At 36.0% G+C, this 15,127-nt stretch overlaps 5 protein-coding genes across 12 annotated transcripts; 2 read left to right on the top strand and 3 right to left on the bottom strand.

Annotated features, from left to right (window-relative positions):
- The first annotated feature begins 1,252 nt into the window (after positions 1–1,252).
- Positions 1,253–3,478, top strand: LOC104704201 (mitogen-activated protein kinase 10-like). Its single transcript, XM_019227405.2, has 6 exons — positions 1,253–1,633; positions 1,911–2,040; positions 2,144–2,281; positions 2,383–2,715; positions 2,795–2,975; positions 3,057–3,478. Exons 1-6 carry the CDS (start codon positions 1,401–1,403, stop codon positions 3,227–3,229), a joined length of 1,188 nt encoding a protein of 395 aa, XP_019082950.2. The 5' UTR covers positions 1,253–1,400; the 3' UTR covers positions 3,230–3,478.
- Positions 3,479–3,503: 25 nt separating this feature from the next.
- LOC104699940 (uncharacterized) lies at positions 3,504–5,609 on the bottom strand. 2 transcript variants are annotated; one of them, XM_010415341.3, is made up of 5 exons: positions 5,219–5,609; positions 4,682–4,783; positions 4,083–4,218; positions 3,956–4,002; positions 3,504–3,874 (listed from the first exon to the last, which is right to left on the bottom strand). In XM_010415341.3, exons 1-5 carry the CDS (start codon positions 5,303–5,305, stop codon positions 3,686–3,688), a joined length of 561 nt encoding a protein of 186 aa, XP_010413643.1. In that variant the 5' UTR covers positions 5,306–5,609; the 3' UTR covers positions 3,504–3,685. The 2 variants fall into 2 exon arrangements, with proteins under 2 accessions (XP_010413643.1, XP_087314196.1); XM_087458070.1 differs by having other exon boundaries at positions 4,682–4,758.
- Positions 5,610–5,640: 31 nt separating this feature from the next.
- Positions 5,641–7,214, top strand: LOC104699939 (sm-like protein LSM6A). 4 transcript variants are annotated; one of them, XM_010415340.3, is made up of 5 exons: positions 5,654–5,762; positions 5,844–5,895; positions 6,101–6,243; positions 6,792–6,905; positions 6,991–7,214. In XM_010415340.3, the coding sequence occupies exons 3-5, from the start codon at positions 6,129–6,131 to the stop codon at positions 7,035–7,037; spliced, it is 276 nt and encodes a 91-aa protein (XP_010413642.1). In that variant the 5' UTR covers positions 5,654–5,762; positions 5,844–5,895; positions 6,101–6,128; the 3' UTR covers positions 7,038–7,214. The 4 variants fall into 4 exon arrangements, with proteins under 4 accessions (XP_010413641.1, XP_010413642.1, XP_010413640.1 ...); XM_010415338.3 differs by having other exon boundaries at positions 6,098–6,243; XM_010415339.3 differs by lacking the exon at positions 5,844–5,895 and having other exon boundaries at positions 5,641–5,762.
- Positions 7,215–7,330: 116 nt separating this feature from the next.
- LOC104699937 (uncharacterized) lies at positions 7,331–11,595 on the bottom strand. Its single transcript, XM_087458067.1, has 15 exons — positions 11,398–11,595; positions 10,504–11,168; positions 10,099–10,411; positions 9,857–10,003; positions 9,669–9,757; positions 9,481–9,573; positions 9,274–9,400; positions 9,095–9,159; positions 8,843–9,017; positions 8,537–8,731; positions 8,394–8,441; positions 8,177–8,323; positions 8,008–8,090; positions 7,804–7,919; positions 7,331–7,710 (listed from the first exon to the last, which is right to left on the bottom strand). Exons 2-15 carry the CDS (start codon positions 11,094–11,096, stop codon positions 7,622–7,624), a joined length of 2,280 nt encoding a protein of 759 aa, XP_087314193.1. The 5' UTR covers positions 11,097–11,168; positions 11,398–11,595; the 3' UTR covers positions 7,331–7,621.
- A 590-nt stretch (positions 11,596–12,185) lies between these two features.
- Positions 12,186–15,085, bottom strand: LOC104699935 (integrin-linked protein kinase 1-like). 4 transcript variants are annotated; one of them, XR_015561885.1, is made up of 11 exons: positions 14,452–15,085; positions 14,271–14,345; positions 14,049–14,153; positions 13,867–13,952; positions 13,639–13,759; positions 13,382–13,524; positions 13,176–13,315; positions 12,993–13,078; positions 12,780–12,904; positions 12,553–12,684; positions 12,186–12,434 (listed from the first exon to the last, which is right to left on the bottom strand). XR_015561885.1 is itself a non-coding variant. In XM_010415332.3 (11 exons), exons 1-11 carry the CDS (start codon positions 14,881–14,883, stop codon positions 12,428–12,430), a joined length of 1,434 nt encoding a protein of 477 aa, XP_010413634.2. In that variant the 5' UTR covers positions 14,884–15,085; the 3' UTR covers positions 12,186–12,427. The 4 variants fall into 4 exon arrangements, 2 of the variants coding, with proteins under 2 accessions (XP_010413634.2, XP_010413635.2); XR_015561884.1 differs by having other exon boundaries at positions 13,176–13,304; XM_010415332.3 differs by having other exon boundaries at positions 13,176–13,297.
- Positions 15,086–15,127: the final 42 nt, after the last annotated feature.

Here is a 15,127-nt window from a genome sequence, read left to right as displayed (position 1 = left end):
ATTGTTGGACTGCCATTTTTGTTATTATGTGTTTTCATAAATATGAGGACATGTATGAAAGAATTTAACTATATAAGAACTCTTTTTTTTTTGCAAATGTATATTTCTTGCTAATCTCGGTAAAATACTTAAAGAAGAAAAACACATCATTACCCAAAAAAAAACTAAGTGCAACAAAGGGGAATATATCTTCGACGAAAAGGTAACAAATATTTTATTATTCTGTAAATAAATAAATAGAAACAATTTTTTTAATACATATTGTAAATAAATAAATAGAATAAAAACAATTATAAATATATTTTAAGCTCTTTTTTGGACATATACAGATATTTTAGTTTAAACTACAAATTAGCACAAAATAAACCTGTAAGACTAGTTTGAATTCTGTTTGGTTAACAATAATCTACTGCCTTGAGGTTTCTTTGTAAATGATTGGTGATGTCAAACTTCAGTTGTGATGATTTAAAATAGTAAAAAAAAACAAAGATTAAGGGTTAAAACTCACGTTGATACATGAAACAGAACTCAAATAAATAAGAGACAAACCGAAAAACCCATAAACATTAATTTTGATGGATTTAGGATTGCAAACTGAATTACAAAAAGAATGATCAATTCTAACAAGTGTGAATTCTATGTAGAAGAAGTGATCTCCTTCTCCATTGTCGTCCATTTCGTCTATAACCTCGCAGTTTCCCCTCTTGTCATAGAAGAAGTGATCTCCTTCTCCATTGTTTTGATACCAATTTTGATTGTTTGATGTACTAGTGCCAAAGTGAATTGATGGGCTTTCGAGGTATCATATTCATGATTAGGTGGACTATACATTTTCGGTTATAAATCTTTGATGCTAATGGACTTTTTATGGTTCAAGAATATTATTTTAATATAATTTAAAATAAAAATGTCAAATAATATTTTTAAATAAAGAAAAATTAGGAATATGGAAATCTATCCAAATTTTATCACTATGTTTGTATTTTAACTTAAGAGGGTGTATGAATCACAGGAAAAAAATCCATAGGGATCACATAATCTTCTTTTAACAACTTACCTAAAAACAGGTCACTTCAAAAATTATATTAGTTAATTATTATTTTTATATATAGAAGCTGAGAAAATTAAAATAAATAATACTTAGTAATTTTTATCCCCAGATGGAAAAGAAAATTGACAGCTAATATTTCCAAAAAATTTTAAGAAATTAAAATTATGATTATTTCTTGTATTATCACAACTCATATCCCCTGAGTTAAGCTTCCATGCTTAAACTCCAGCCACTATATAAATTTAGTTCACTACCACCAACCCAACCCAACCCAAAAAAACAAACAGAACTACTTCAGTTCTTCTAAACAGAATAGTTTAAGCTTGTGAGAGAGAAAAAAAACAAAATCATGGAACCATCTAACGATGCTGAGACGGTGGAAACTCATCAAGGTGAGGTTACTACTAACGGCGTTTTGCCATTATCTCCAATGCTTGTGACTGATGAGGATGCTCCGGGGAATCTCAGCCATGACGGAAGATATATTCAATACAACCTCTTTCAGACTTATATCTTTAAAGTTACCGCAAAGTATCAGCCACCGATTACGCCTATTGGCAGAGGTGCTTCTGGTATCGTTTGGTAATATTACTTTCCTTTTAACTGAATCGTTTTATTTCTTTTCCTAACCATTTTGAGCTCTTGTGGTAAATGATTGTTAGTTGATAAAAGTTTCGTCTCTTTTTTATGATGAGAAGAACTCGAAATATTTCCATCTCTAAGATTTTTAAACAATTGTCTTCTTTTTTTTTTCATGGAAAAAAAGTAAATAAATGAATATTATTCATAATTTTATGTTATATTTGTTACTTTAAAATCACTACTGACATAAGTTTTTATGAAATATTTTTTTGGACAGTTCGGCTATGAACTCAGAGACCAATGAGAAGGTGGCAATCAAGAAAATATCGCATGCATTTGATAACCTAATCGAAGCAAAGAGAACTCTCCGTGAAATCAAGCTTCTTCGTCACTTCGATCATGAAAACGTTCGTTTATTTTCCAACCACACAATTCTCTCACTTTTTGAAATTTTATTTATTATTCTTTGACTAATAAGCTAATTATGTAATAAATTTTTATTTGTATAAGATTGTTGGAATCAGAGACGTAATCGTGCCTGCTCGGAGGGATTCATTCGAAGATGTTTACATTGTATATGAATTCATGGAGCATGACCTTTTTGGAGTCTTAACATCCGAACAAGAACTAACCAAAGACCACTGCATGGTTTGTGTTTGGAATTGTTTCTTGAAACGTAAAAATCATTTTATTAGAGAGCTTGAGATGATTCAATATTAATGATGTACTCTCTGTTTTTTTATTTGCAGTTTTTCATGTATCAAATCCTGCGCGGATTGAAGTACATTCATTCGGCTAATGTGCTACATAGAGATTTAAAACCGAGCAATCTCCTCTTGACTACACAGTGTGACTTAAAGATCTGTGATTTCGGGCTTGCTCGTTCCACTCCTGAGAGTCATGAAATGACTGAGTATGTTGTCACAAGGTGGTACCGTGCGCCCGAGCTTCTGTTGGGCACTTCTGATTACACCGCAGCAATAGATGTTTGGTCCGTTGGCTGTATATTCATGGAAATGATGAACCGCAAAACGCTCTTCCCCGGTAAAGATCAAGTTCATCAGCTTCGTTTGCATATGGAGGTATAATAAAGTAAAACCCTCTTTTTGCGCTAAGAACATATACGTTTTCTGTTACTCTTAAAAAAGTCTTGTTTTGCAGCTCATAGGCACTCCAACTGAAGAAGACCTTGAATTGTTCAGTGAAAACGCTAAGCGATACATACGGCAGCTTTCTAAGCATCCTCGCCAATCTTTCTCTGAGAAATTCCCGAATGTGCCTCCTTTGGCAATAGACTTGGTGGAGAAGATGTTAACATTTGACCCAAGAAAGAGAATCTCAGGTCAGTTTCTGTCAATTTATATAGAGCCTCTTTTGCAGTTTTATTTGGATTCTTATCATCATTTGTTTTGCCACTTTGCAGTTAAAGAAGCGCTTGCTCATCCATACCTTAGCTCGTTGCACGACCCTAGCGATGAACCAGAGTGCATGATGCCCTTCACTTTCGATTCAGATGAACGTTCACTCACAGAGGAGCAGGTTAAGGAGTTCATCTACTGTGAAGCCCTAGCTTTCAATCCTGAGCACCAGCCATAAGTGACCTCCTTGGCCTGACAACAATTCCGAAAACAGCCGTCCATGTTTCTATTTCTATCCATGTTTTTGCTTTTCAAATCCTTGCACTTTGAACCTTCTTCTGTTATTTTCTTTTCAGTTTTGTTGGATAATTTCTTGTATTTTCTTCAGTTTCCTGTTGCTTGGACTGAGAGTTTCTCAGAACATTTTGCATGTCATATGATTTTCTGCTGAATTCCCCCAATAAAATCCTTTTTGCTGTTGTCAAAATTCATTTTTTTTAAAGCAAATCAACTGAAAAACCATGATTGATTATGTGGACATTATTGCAACTCTCAATCCAACAAATAATAATACATGAGCTATTGTCAAAAATATAACATTGCGACAAGGAAGAAGCCAACCATATCCTAACTTGAGTATTTTGATTGAAGACAATCTTACTCTCGTAATGGTTCTTTTGCAGTTTTGCTTCTGTCAGTTCTTCAGATTGCCAAAGAATTTAGAGAGTGGTACAGGGCCGTCGGTTTCATCTTTACTTCTGCTAGAGTGTTTGTCTCTGCTGGACTTGTGCTTCTTCTCCTTCTTTGATCTTTTAGAACTCGATCTTGATCTTCTAGATTCATCTTCATCACTACTAGATGATGACTCTGAGGACGAATAGTGCTGCAAACACATAATGGTTAATGTTAACATAAGTTATAAAAGATGACACCATCTGTTATAAGTTAAAACTTTTAAAAGCACCTTTCTCTTTTTGCTTCTCTTCTTCTTTGAATCTCTATCTTTTTTATCTGTGAGGTCACCAGTTAATTACTTCCTCAGAAAGAAGGTTAAGAAATTCAGATATTATGTTAAGTTGATCATATATTACCTTTTCGGGACTTATCGCTAGAGTAGTTCCTTCCCTTAGAGAGTTTCAACGCCCTTTCTGCATCCAGTTGAGCTCTATACTCGCGCATCAGTTTATCGGTATCTGCTTCAAGTTCTCCCTTTTTCAATTCTTCTTCCTAAACATGTCACGTGAAGAAGATACAATGTTAAACATTTCCTCGTGTTCACAATGCAGAGAAGCTACAAAAGGGTAAGAACTAGAAACAGATATTGCAAGGTAATGAGTCTAATGACAATGTTAGACTGAACTGGTCCATCTATGCGTTATGAGAAATACGATGCTCAAGTTACTTCAAAACCTCGAGATAGAGATAGACATAACAGAGAGAAGAAACTCTATTTTATATATGTATACAAAAAAAAAACTGTGTCTATCTATGGGTGAAGATGAATAAGCGACAGTGGGAAACCAGTTGCTGGATTAAAGCTTTTAAATTGACAACAATAATAGCAAGCTTATCAACACTAATTGATTCAATGGTCAATCTAATAATATATACGGCATTTATAACAAAGATAAACATTCCAAACACCATTTATAAGATCTTAACCTTACTATGTAATTGTAGTAAGCTTTACCTTTTGCTTCTGCTTATACTCTTCCCATGTGATTGTATGTGTCGTCTTAAGGCTAGCCAAACGAGCCGCATGCCACTCTGGTGTATGAAATGAACCATCCACCTGAGACAATCCTCATCAGAAATGTTCCGGTACAGATACAAAATACGATCATCAAGCTAACAATACAACGAAGAAAACATTGACAGCAGAAAGAAGCAAATTGCTCCAATATCAAAGTTTGACTTCTCCAAAATGCTTCTTGTGTTAAGAGATTACAAAAACAATAAGAGACTCTCAAATCACACTGAAACACAAACTTTAATGCTACACACTTTACAAAATCACATCGAAACATGAATTGGTATTGTCAAAAAGCCCTGATACAAAGTTATTATTCCCCAAAAATTAGAACTTTCATCAGAGATCTACAAGCTTAATTCTAAAAGTGAAGTTACGCAGCTTGATCAATTTACCCATTAACACAAAGATCAATCAACAAAAATCAGAATGAGTTGGGGGATAGAGAGGAGGAAAATAGTATGAAAAGGTACAAACCATTCCGTCTTCAACCTCATCGGGCTGAGCTGAGCTGGAGCCAACCCTAGATCTCTGCATAGCCTTGTAAGCTTGATTCTTCCCCATATCTGATTGATTGATTGATTTACCCAACAAGAAATAAAAAGTCCGCAAATTTCTTGAAGGGGACAAGGAGAGAAAGACAACAAATTAGAGATTGAAGATGAAAGAAGCTGTGAGAGGGGTTTTGATTTCCTCTGGTTAATAAAAAAAATCAAGGGTTTGGGGATTAAAGGTCCAAAGGAGAGGATCTAGGGATCTGTATAGAAGCGAGCGAGAAGAGAGACGAGAACTGTGAGGCCGAACCGAAACGTAATGGAGATTTAATTTCACCCCCAAATTATAAAAGGACCAATTTTTATTAATACATACATATATAATATACTGTATAGTATTAATATGTATATTTTCATATATATTATTATATAGTTTTGGAAATTAATAAAAACCCTTTGGAGGACTGATTCATTATTTCTTCGTTTTCTCTCTCTCTCTCTGTCTCGTTCGACTCGAGTAAAGTCAGGTATGGATTCCATCTTAAAGTTTCGATTTTTCTTTACTTTTTCAATCGATTCGACTGAAAGTTTAGGTTTTTTATCTTTAGGGTTCGGAGTCTTTTTTTGTAATTGAGATCGTTGAGGAGCTTTACTGTTCCGGTAGGTTACGACTGAGTTTTGTTGTTTTAAATTCGAGTGAGTTTATGGGTTTTGTTTACTCTTGATGGTGAATGGTTTGTTTTTTAGATGAGTGTTGTGGTCGTATAGACATATTTGAGTCGTTGTCCTGTTTTCGTCTTTGTAGGAAAGAAATTTCAGAGTGAGTCAATTGATTTTCAGATCTCTTTAACTGTTTTTGCAGCAGTTACATATAAAGGATCGTGCTTTGAAAGATGAGTGGAGTTGGAGAGAAAGTTTCTGGGACGACTAAGACACCAGCTGATTTCCTCAAATCTATCCGTGGGAGACCCGTTGTTGTGAAGCTCAATTCTGGTGTTGATTATCGAGGTTGGTCTCTCTATCTCTCTCTCTTCTTCATATTCTTATGTTCTTGTGTGGCTGTGTAGTTTTTGCAAGTTCTCTACCTATCTCTACTGCACTTTAGGTTAGAAGTTTTGACTTAGGGCTGGTTCTTTTGGCTATGTTAATGGAATGAAAGAGCTGCTTGTTAAGCGCCCACTCAAGTAACTTAATTATCATTCATTTGGAGGTTATATTCCTCACTTATAACTAAAACTTGCCACAAAATGAGAAGCTTTCCTTACATTTTCTGTGGTTTTCTTGTGAATATTGTTCTTTACATTAATAACATGTTCCTTTGTACCTGCAATAAGGTTATTATAATAGTTGACTGAGAGATTTTTGAGCTTGGGTTTGTCTGATAAAAATGTTTAAGTTAGTTTGTCTCATGATCACGGCTTAAGGTCATGTAAGAGAGACCACTTATCTTATTCTTGTTAACTTGTTTCCCTTGGTACCCGAGTCAGTTTTACCTAAGTTCTGGTCAAACTTAATATCGAGTTCTTGATCAAGAATTGATAACTTTTTTTACACAGGCATTCTTACTTGCCTTGATGGGTATATGAACATAGCAATGGAGCAGACAGAGGAGTATATAAACGGGCAGCTCAAGAACAAATATGGTGACGCCTTTATCCGTGGAAACAATGGTAAATTGAATCTCTCTGATTCATCTTTCTCCCAATCTACTTCTTTGTGTATCCTTCTTTTTAAGTGTGTAATTGTTGGATGCAGTTCTCTACATCAGTACAGTAAAGAGGACTGTAGCTGACGGCGCCTAGGTCCATCCTGATGCATTATCATCAACAACACTAGTGGTCACGTTATGGCTGCCATTGGTGTTGTCTTCTTCGATCTCATATTAAAAGAAGCTTCTTGTAGTTGACATGTACAAGAATCTTATTATCACAGTCGTCGCTTTTTTTTCTTGCTATTATGATATAATTCACTTTTTAGGAGATGCTGACCCCAAAGATTATGAGATTAACCTATGACTTCATACACAGACGAACAAGCAAGTTTAGGAGTCGAATAATGTCGTTTAGGGAAACGCTTGGAAAGAAAAAAAAAAACGTTGTCAAAATAGTAAGCCTGTCAATTATCATATTCTAAGCCATTGACACAGTTGAATCAAAAGTTTCAATAAAAATAATACGCTCAAGATATCATTCTTGGCGTAATGTGGTTTTTTTAGTTTCCAACCTCTTTTCACATAACTAGCAAAAGGTCTCATACTCTTAGCCGCTTGTATATATAACTGCTTATGTCCAAGCAGTAAAACCTGAAGTAGAGTTTCTCTCAATGAAACTCTACAAAACTATCTTCACTGCTACTTAAAATGTCTTAAAATCAGAGTATCCTTCCTTCAATTTGATTCTTCTTCCGTTGCATTTTCTTCTGGCTTACTTCCCAACCTCCCTAACCTTACGATGTCTTCCACCATAATTCTTCCCTCTGTTGAATAACCAGTTCAAAACAAAGATCAACTAACATATTAACTTCTGAGAGATAAGAGCTCAAGCAGGTGAGGATCGCTCTGTTCTTTACCTTTATCTTTGGAGAGACTACTGATTAGTTGTTGAAGGCCATCCTTGGCAATTGTGTCTTTCAGGTACATTGCAGCAGCTGCAACTTCATCTGGTGTGACCTTTCCATCTCGATCCCTGCGTGCATTCAAATTGGATCACTTTAATATTTTACTCACAGAAACAGAACACTCAAACGAGAAAATGGAGAATATAATGTGTATACCTGTCAAGAAGCTGCCAGCCTTTGCCGATTTTGATATCCACATCATCAATTTCCTTCTCGAGGTTTTGTATCAGACCATCAACCTTAAAAAGTATGCTTGACAAGTTAGTTCTGATAAAAATCTCATCGAACTTTGATATTCTTTTAGAATTATTTAAAACCTATTTACCTTTTCCATGAGTGCAGACGAAACCTCGTCTGATTCAGCAACTTCCTCAGCTTGGTCACTATCTTCTCTAGCTGCTTTGTATGCCTTTACTGCAGCTTTTTCACCATCTACATCTTCTCTCTCGACCATTGTGTTATAGAACTCCATCTGGAGAAACAGAAAAAAAAAGTCTTTTAATCTAGGACACAAAAAGCTAATGCATTTGTGTGCAGCGTACCTCTTTCTTCACCAATCTCAGGAATTCTTCGCGCTCTCTACATACAGACTGTTCATATCAAAAACAAGCAGAGCCTCAAATAAGTATCAGAAAAATTGCTCTGGGTATTCATTATTGACAAACCATAGACTCGTTTTTCTTACAGAAGCAGAAGCTAAAACACCCAATGCACGGCTAAGTTTGCAAAGATCATCTTGCTGTTCAAGAACTCTAGCTCTGGCCTGTTCTTGTGCTTCGCTGGCCGTTGGTATGGTCATCTCTTTCAATGCCTTATCCTCTTCGGCACCTTTAACATCCTTAATCCTTGTAAGCTCTTCTTCTTCTTTCTCTTCTTCTTCCTGTAAATATATTGATAAACAAAATATTAACTCTGGAAAACACAGAATTCGAGTTCTTTAACTTCCTCAAGCAAGCATAATATAATACAATCAAGTGGTATATGATCAGACCTTGATCAGTTCTTCTTGCATCTCAAGGTACTCTAACTTCCTCCTTCTCTCAGAAATAGGGTCTTCAGATGGCAGAGAAGTAATACCAACAGTATCCACAACCTCGTCAGGTAGAGAAGAAAGAGTAGCTCGGACAGCATCCTCTGCCTTAACTCTTCCAGAAACCGTGAATGCCCTGATATAAACTGCTATCAGAAATTTATTCGCAATAGAACTGATGGAAAAACGAATTAAAAGAGTTCTGGAACCTACCTGGAGAGGATCAACAACGACGAGGGGACAGAATGATTGAGCGACAAATCCATCCAGTCGCGAAGCTGCAAGATTGTTCCGATACAAAAACATTAATAAATGTAACATTATTTTTTCCTGATGGAGTTTAATATATAATAATAAAGAACCAAGAAACATAGGAGGAAAAAAGGAGAAACCTGCTGCCTCATCTCTTCAACTGAAACCAGTCCTAGCATTCCCCGTTCCCTGCAATCTTCGCGTAGCTCAGCTTCTGAAAGGGAATCCACACCCTCAGCTCTAATCAGTTTATCATCTTCCTTAATGCTGCAATGAAAAAGAGTAAAAATTAAACATCAAAGCAAGGTAGCAAGTATAATAACAATGAGATGTGGAAGCAACTTAACCTCCTCAGTCTTTTCCTGAGCATATATCGCAGATAAGCATCTGTTCCATAAGGGCTAATACCCATATATTTGCACATGTTAACCAAGCGAGGCCTATATTTGAAGAACAAAGAGGTAACTACTGTCAGAATATGTTCCTTTAAGAGCGCAAGATATCTCCAAGATCAAACAAAAAAGGAGCAACAAACCTGCTAATGTTATCCAAAGTAAGCTCATCGTTGAAAAGCTTTGCAAAGCCCAAAAGTTCATCATTATGGACTATTTGACCTCTTCGAACCTGCAAGCCAGGATTATAAGAACAAGGAAAATGAATTTCAAATCCAAAAACCAAAAGAAAAGAAAGTATCTTAGCCAACACAAAATTATGACTTTTTACCTTGTCTAGAAAGTCATCCAGGTCTTCAGCGGTTTTCTTTACTTCTCCAGATCTTGAATGTTTAACTTCCTTAGCCATCTCTCTGGCAGTTTCCTGAAGAAACTTAGCATATTCCATCCTTGCAAGTAATTTCCTTTTCAATGCTTCCTGTGCATTAACAAAAGAGCAACATCAAAAAAGAGATCACGAAGGCAAGAAGGTAACAAATGAATGTGTAAAGCCGACACTCCTTTGACACATACCTCTTCTTTCATCTTGTCTTGGAAAGTTGACGGTAACATATTAGGGAAGAGCTTCAAGAAAACTGGCAGAAGGAACTCCATAAACGGCACGAGGATGAACACTGCAAACGGCACTAATCTAAAGATATCAGCTGTAGTTCGAGTAAGCTGTTGCCTTTCTCTTCTGGAGAGACTCTTTCCACCAGCCAACTTGAGAAGCAATCTAGAACTGATTCTAGTGTCTGCCCAGAGTAATTTGGTCCCCAGCCAATAGTGTTTCATTGTTGACACAAACTCCTGCTTCCAGTGAGTAAGCTTTTTCGCCCAATCCGCTCTGTAGAAAAACAGAAAGTCAGTACACTACAATATCCATGCATAAAGCCTGGCGATGAAGAACACAAAAAACGTAAGGAGAGAAAGCTAAACCTGTTCATGGCGGCAACAGCTCTTATAGCAGGACCTATCTTAAGAACAATTGTCCATGCCCTCTGTACAATAGATCGAGCAACCTTTTTGGAATCTTGAAGACGTTTAGCTTTGGCCTTTGCTTTAACACTGCTAAGACTTTCAACAGCTTGATCACATTCCTCAGGAGACGCCTCTTTCCTATTTTTAGCAACCTCATCAACTTTTTTATCTTCATCATCAGGCTTCTTAGCTGCAACTGTAGTAGCATCACGAATGAATACGCTCCTATATCTCATCCCAAGAGAAGGACCAACTTCTGAACTTCCATAACCGAAGGCCGAGGAGTGAAAACCATGGAAACTACGATTGAAATATCCATATCTAGAAAGCAACAGAAGACCATCTTCTCTTCCTGTAAAAGACTTGTGTTGTTGAGTCACAGGTTTAGTTTCCACGGGAGGAGGACGGTTGATAGCGGAATGGTAAGCATGTGAATGAACCACCGTCTGAGAGGAGTTTCCAATGGATTGAAAGCTCTGAATCGAACGAGCATAGACATTCAAATAATCTGAAATTATATTCTTTCTCCTAATGATCGCTCTTGACGCCATTTTGTTAATATCCTTGTCGTTTGTTCAAAGCTGAATCAGCTGGTCATCTCCCACAAGAGAACAGTCCTTGATCTGATTTTTTTGGAATAGGAAAAAAAAAGGCGCTAAATCAAAAGCTACCAAGATGAAGACAAATTCAGCGAACCCATAACTAAGAATCAGAACCGAAACAAAAACCCTAGACGATTAATCGAAATCGATTACGAGAAAAGTCACAATCTTTTACCCCAGAAAGTGAAATGCGAAACTCTTGATTTCAACCTAGTTTGAGGAAATCGGAGAAAAGATACGAAAAACTTACAGAAGACGGAGGAATCTGAAGATGACGAACACTGTTGACCGGAGAAAGTGAATCACCAAGCCGGAGAAATTTGAGAGGTTTTAGGGATGCGGCAAATAAATCGTGAGCAAAAGGGTTTTAGATTTTTTTTCCCTTTTTTCTTTTCTTTTCGAAGACGGAGAAATAATAAATAAAGACATTTTTTGCTTACACCTGTATGAGTGAGTGAATCTCCACCGTTGGATCGTATCTGTAGGGCGCGTACGTTTTCCATTGTCACCACGTGTGCGAATCCTCGATCAGATGTAATATACTTGATGCCCACGACGAAGGGATATATAGATTTATTTTATTTTTTTCATCAATTATTTTGGTTTTGTTTTGTATTCATTATTAAATGAATTATAGTTATTAGCTTTTACTTCTCAATCAAACAAACAAAAATAGTATTATATCCATTATCATTACTCAAGAGATAAATTTATCAAAACTAATATTTGTTTTGTATTCATTATTAAATTAATAAAATAATATATACGCTTCTTTTTTTTTGTTTTTTTAATATATACGCTTTTACTTCTTCATCAAATAAACAAGAAAAACGTATTTGATAATATATACGCTTTTGATAAATCCATTACCATTATTGTAAGATAATTTATCAAAACTAAATATTTGTTCACCTCTCAGACAAAATTCACATATTTGTAATTTCAGCATTAATCATGTTGGATTTGATGCTATATTTTTTTTCATCTATCCCTCTCTTATGATAGAACTCTTGTCTAGAATTTAACATGTGCTTCCAATTTCAATATGAACAAGTGATGTGTATGTTTATCATAAAATATATTCTTTACAAAATAACCAAAAAAAAACTTATGAAATGTAACAAACAAACATTATAACAACAACAAAAAGTGATCTTCTGTTTCTAACAAGGCTAGTGAGTTTGTGAATCTGCTTCTTTTAGTATGCAATATCTCACTCCCATCTCGTTTTTTCTCCATGGGTTTAAGTTGAAGGTTTTGATTGATTTAATATTTCCATTTCATTTCCTGCAAAAAAAAAAAAGAGAACATAACATGATGAACCTAGATATTTGGACTAACTAAAGATTATCTAATTCAGATTAAAGAAAAGGGAAAAAAAAATGAAACTTTTTTTTTTGTTTACCAAGGGAACTTAAATGTGTCTTTCCACCAACCCTGCTTCGAACAGTTTGCGACTATCTTGTCGAGCCGTATGATAATCTCAGAGAATGTTGGCCTCATACCGATTTCTGGATGCCAACATTCCCCAATCAACCTACATAATATAATCACGATTCTTGACTTGTTAATGTTCAAGAAACAAATCACAGATAATGTTTTAAAACATGAACAAGATCTTGAAATGCTTACTCTTTCAATTCCGGAGGGTAACTCTTTGTTTTTGTTCTGATTGTTGGTCTTTTTCCTTCTATACACATCGATTCTGCAACCTCCTCAGGTGTTTTAGGATGGAATAAAGATACTCCCTCAGTCAACTTCACATATGATACCAAACAAACATTGCAGACTATGAGACTGAGACATTTAACTATAAACAAAAAGGCTAAAGATTTGTGTTACTACCTCATACAAAATGACACCAAACGAATGCACATCAACCCTTTTATCGAAGACTTCGTCTTTGTATATTTCGGGTGCTATGTAGTAACCTGCAGTTCAAAAAGGTAAACATAGGATCTTTCAAGAACAAAGCTTCTTGTGTATGTAATAATTCTGTTTGTAACTAAAATGTAGCATTTTTCTTACTGGACTTATCGATTTGAGCTTCGTGGTTCACTACTTTTGCATTCTCTTCTGCAATCTTTGACAACTTTATCAAACCAAATCCAGAGATCTTCAATTGCCCTCCTCTATCCAGCAAAATATTTCTGGCACCTTACAAAAAACTTTCAAAATATTATCCAAACTGTTATTTTTCGCCCTTAACTAACATGCTCTCGACTTTGTCTTACTTTGGCTTTAACTCGCAGTGGATGATCGGATCTGGTTTACATTCATGAAGATAGTTCATGCCTCTGGCAATATCAAGAGCAAATCTCAGAGCTTTTGAAGGTGACAGACGACCTTTCTTTTGAAGGTAAACACTTAGATCACCCTGGAATTGGTTAATGAAACAAATTAGATCACCCTGAAATTGGTTAATGAAACAAGATTGCCACAGTTGGATTTGGAAATAAAGTGAAAAAAGACAAATACAGTGCTTACTTACTTTTGGATTATACTCAACTACAATCATCATTGGTAGATTTTGAGTGACGGCTCCAACAAATTGAACAATATTTGGATGCCGAGCTTTTGCTAGCAAAGTCAATTCGTTTGTGAAAGCATTACTGGTCATATCAAAGAGACAGAAAGAGCAAAACAAAGAGTTAAGTTATTTCATGTGATGTTACCAACATGTTAAACAGAGTAATTCAAGAACAAGAAGAATGCATACACGCGTTCCCGATCTGAATAACTATCTTTGTCGAATATTTTTACAGAGACTCGCGTGCCATTCCATTTAGCAACCTGATAAGTTCCCTGCAAATGAAGCAAAAGCAAACACATCAGCAGGATAAAAGATGCAGTAGGAAACAAAAAAATTTTCAGCTCTTTGTAACAGGAGAATCAACAAACTTTAGAGATGCCATCAACTTTTCGGACTTGAAGCTCGAGTGGATTAAGCTCATACTCAGGAACTTCTTTCGGATTCCCTACCGTCATTGGAGTCTTTCTGGTTTTCTAAAATTTAACACAAAAAAACAAATCTTGAAGACGAAGCAAAGCACCAGAGGAAGAGAAAGAAACCAATCATCTTAAGAACATAAAGGATAAATCTTTTTGTTAAAAAAACCATACCGGAGCTTTAGCTCCTCGAGCTTTCAAAAGATTATACACTTCAACATTCCCATAGTACTTTGCATCAACAGCCGCCTGAACAATGTTAACAAAATGTCACCTTAAGGATGCATAATTCGGTTTAACCAAAACGAATCCAATAATATATTCATGAAAACAGGGGAATCAGATGAACACAGACCGTGCTACCCCAACGATCACGAGCATCAATGTTAGCTCTCCGGCTAAGAAGAACCTTAACAACTTCGTAATGACCTTCACAAGAGGCGATGTGAAGAGCCGTACGACCATCAAGATCAATGCTGTTCACATCGATTCCTTCATTAAGCAGCTCCTCAACGCCATTAACATCACCTTTACTCGCCATAAAGAGAAGCTGCATCGTCGAATCAAGATTCTCGGGGACAGACATATGCGGCCCGCAGCTAAGAGACTCAGGGCTACGTCTTATCGGATCAAGCGAAGATTGACGACCAAAGCTGAACCTCATATTGTTACGGCGTGGATCCAGAGAGTTTTGGCGCGTCAATTGTCGGCTTAGTGTTCGCCGCATTGATCCTGTCGAGAATTGTCTCGATATCCCACGCTTCAATTGCGCCGCTACGTTCTCCATGATGTGATTGAATTGCCAAACAAAAAAAAGAACCAACGATCAGTTAAGGATCAAAACCACATTGCATCTTTTTTTTTGGAGATAAGACGATGAAGAAAAGGTTGAAAATTGCAAGAAACAGAGACGATCGTTTTTTTTTCCTTCTTTTTTTTTTGATTGTTCTTCGTTTTGGTATTATCCATAAACAGATTGACAAAACAATGGTTTCATTGGCTAACAATGTCGTTCTTGAGCAGTAAAACGC

Source organism: Camelina sativa, chromosome 7 (genome assembly GCF_030686135.1).
Source record: "Camelina sativa cultivar CO46 ecotype springtype chromosome 7, ASM3068613v1".
Classification (NCBI taxonomy): domain Eukaryota; kingdom Viridiplantae; phylum Streptophyta; class Magnoliopsida; order Brassicales; family Brassicaceae; genus Camelina; species Camelina sativa.
Note: the sequence above shows the minus strand (reverse complement) of the source record. Positions and strands in the feature narration are given on the sequence as shown.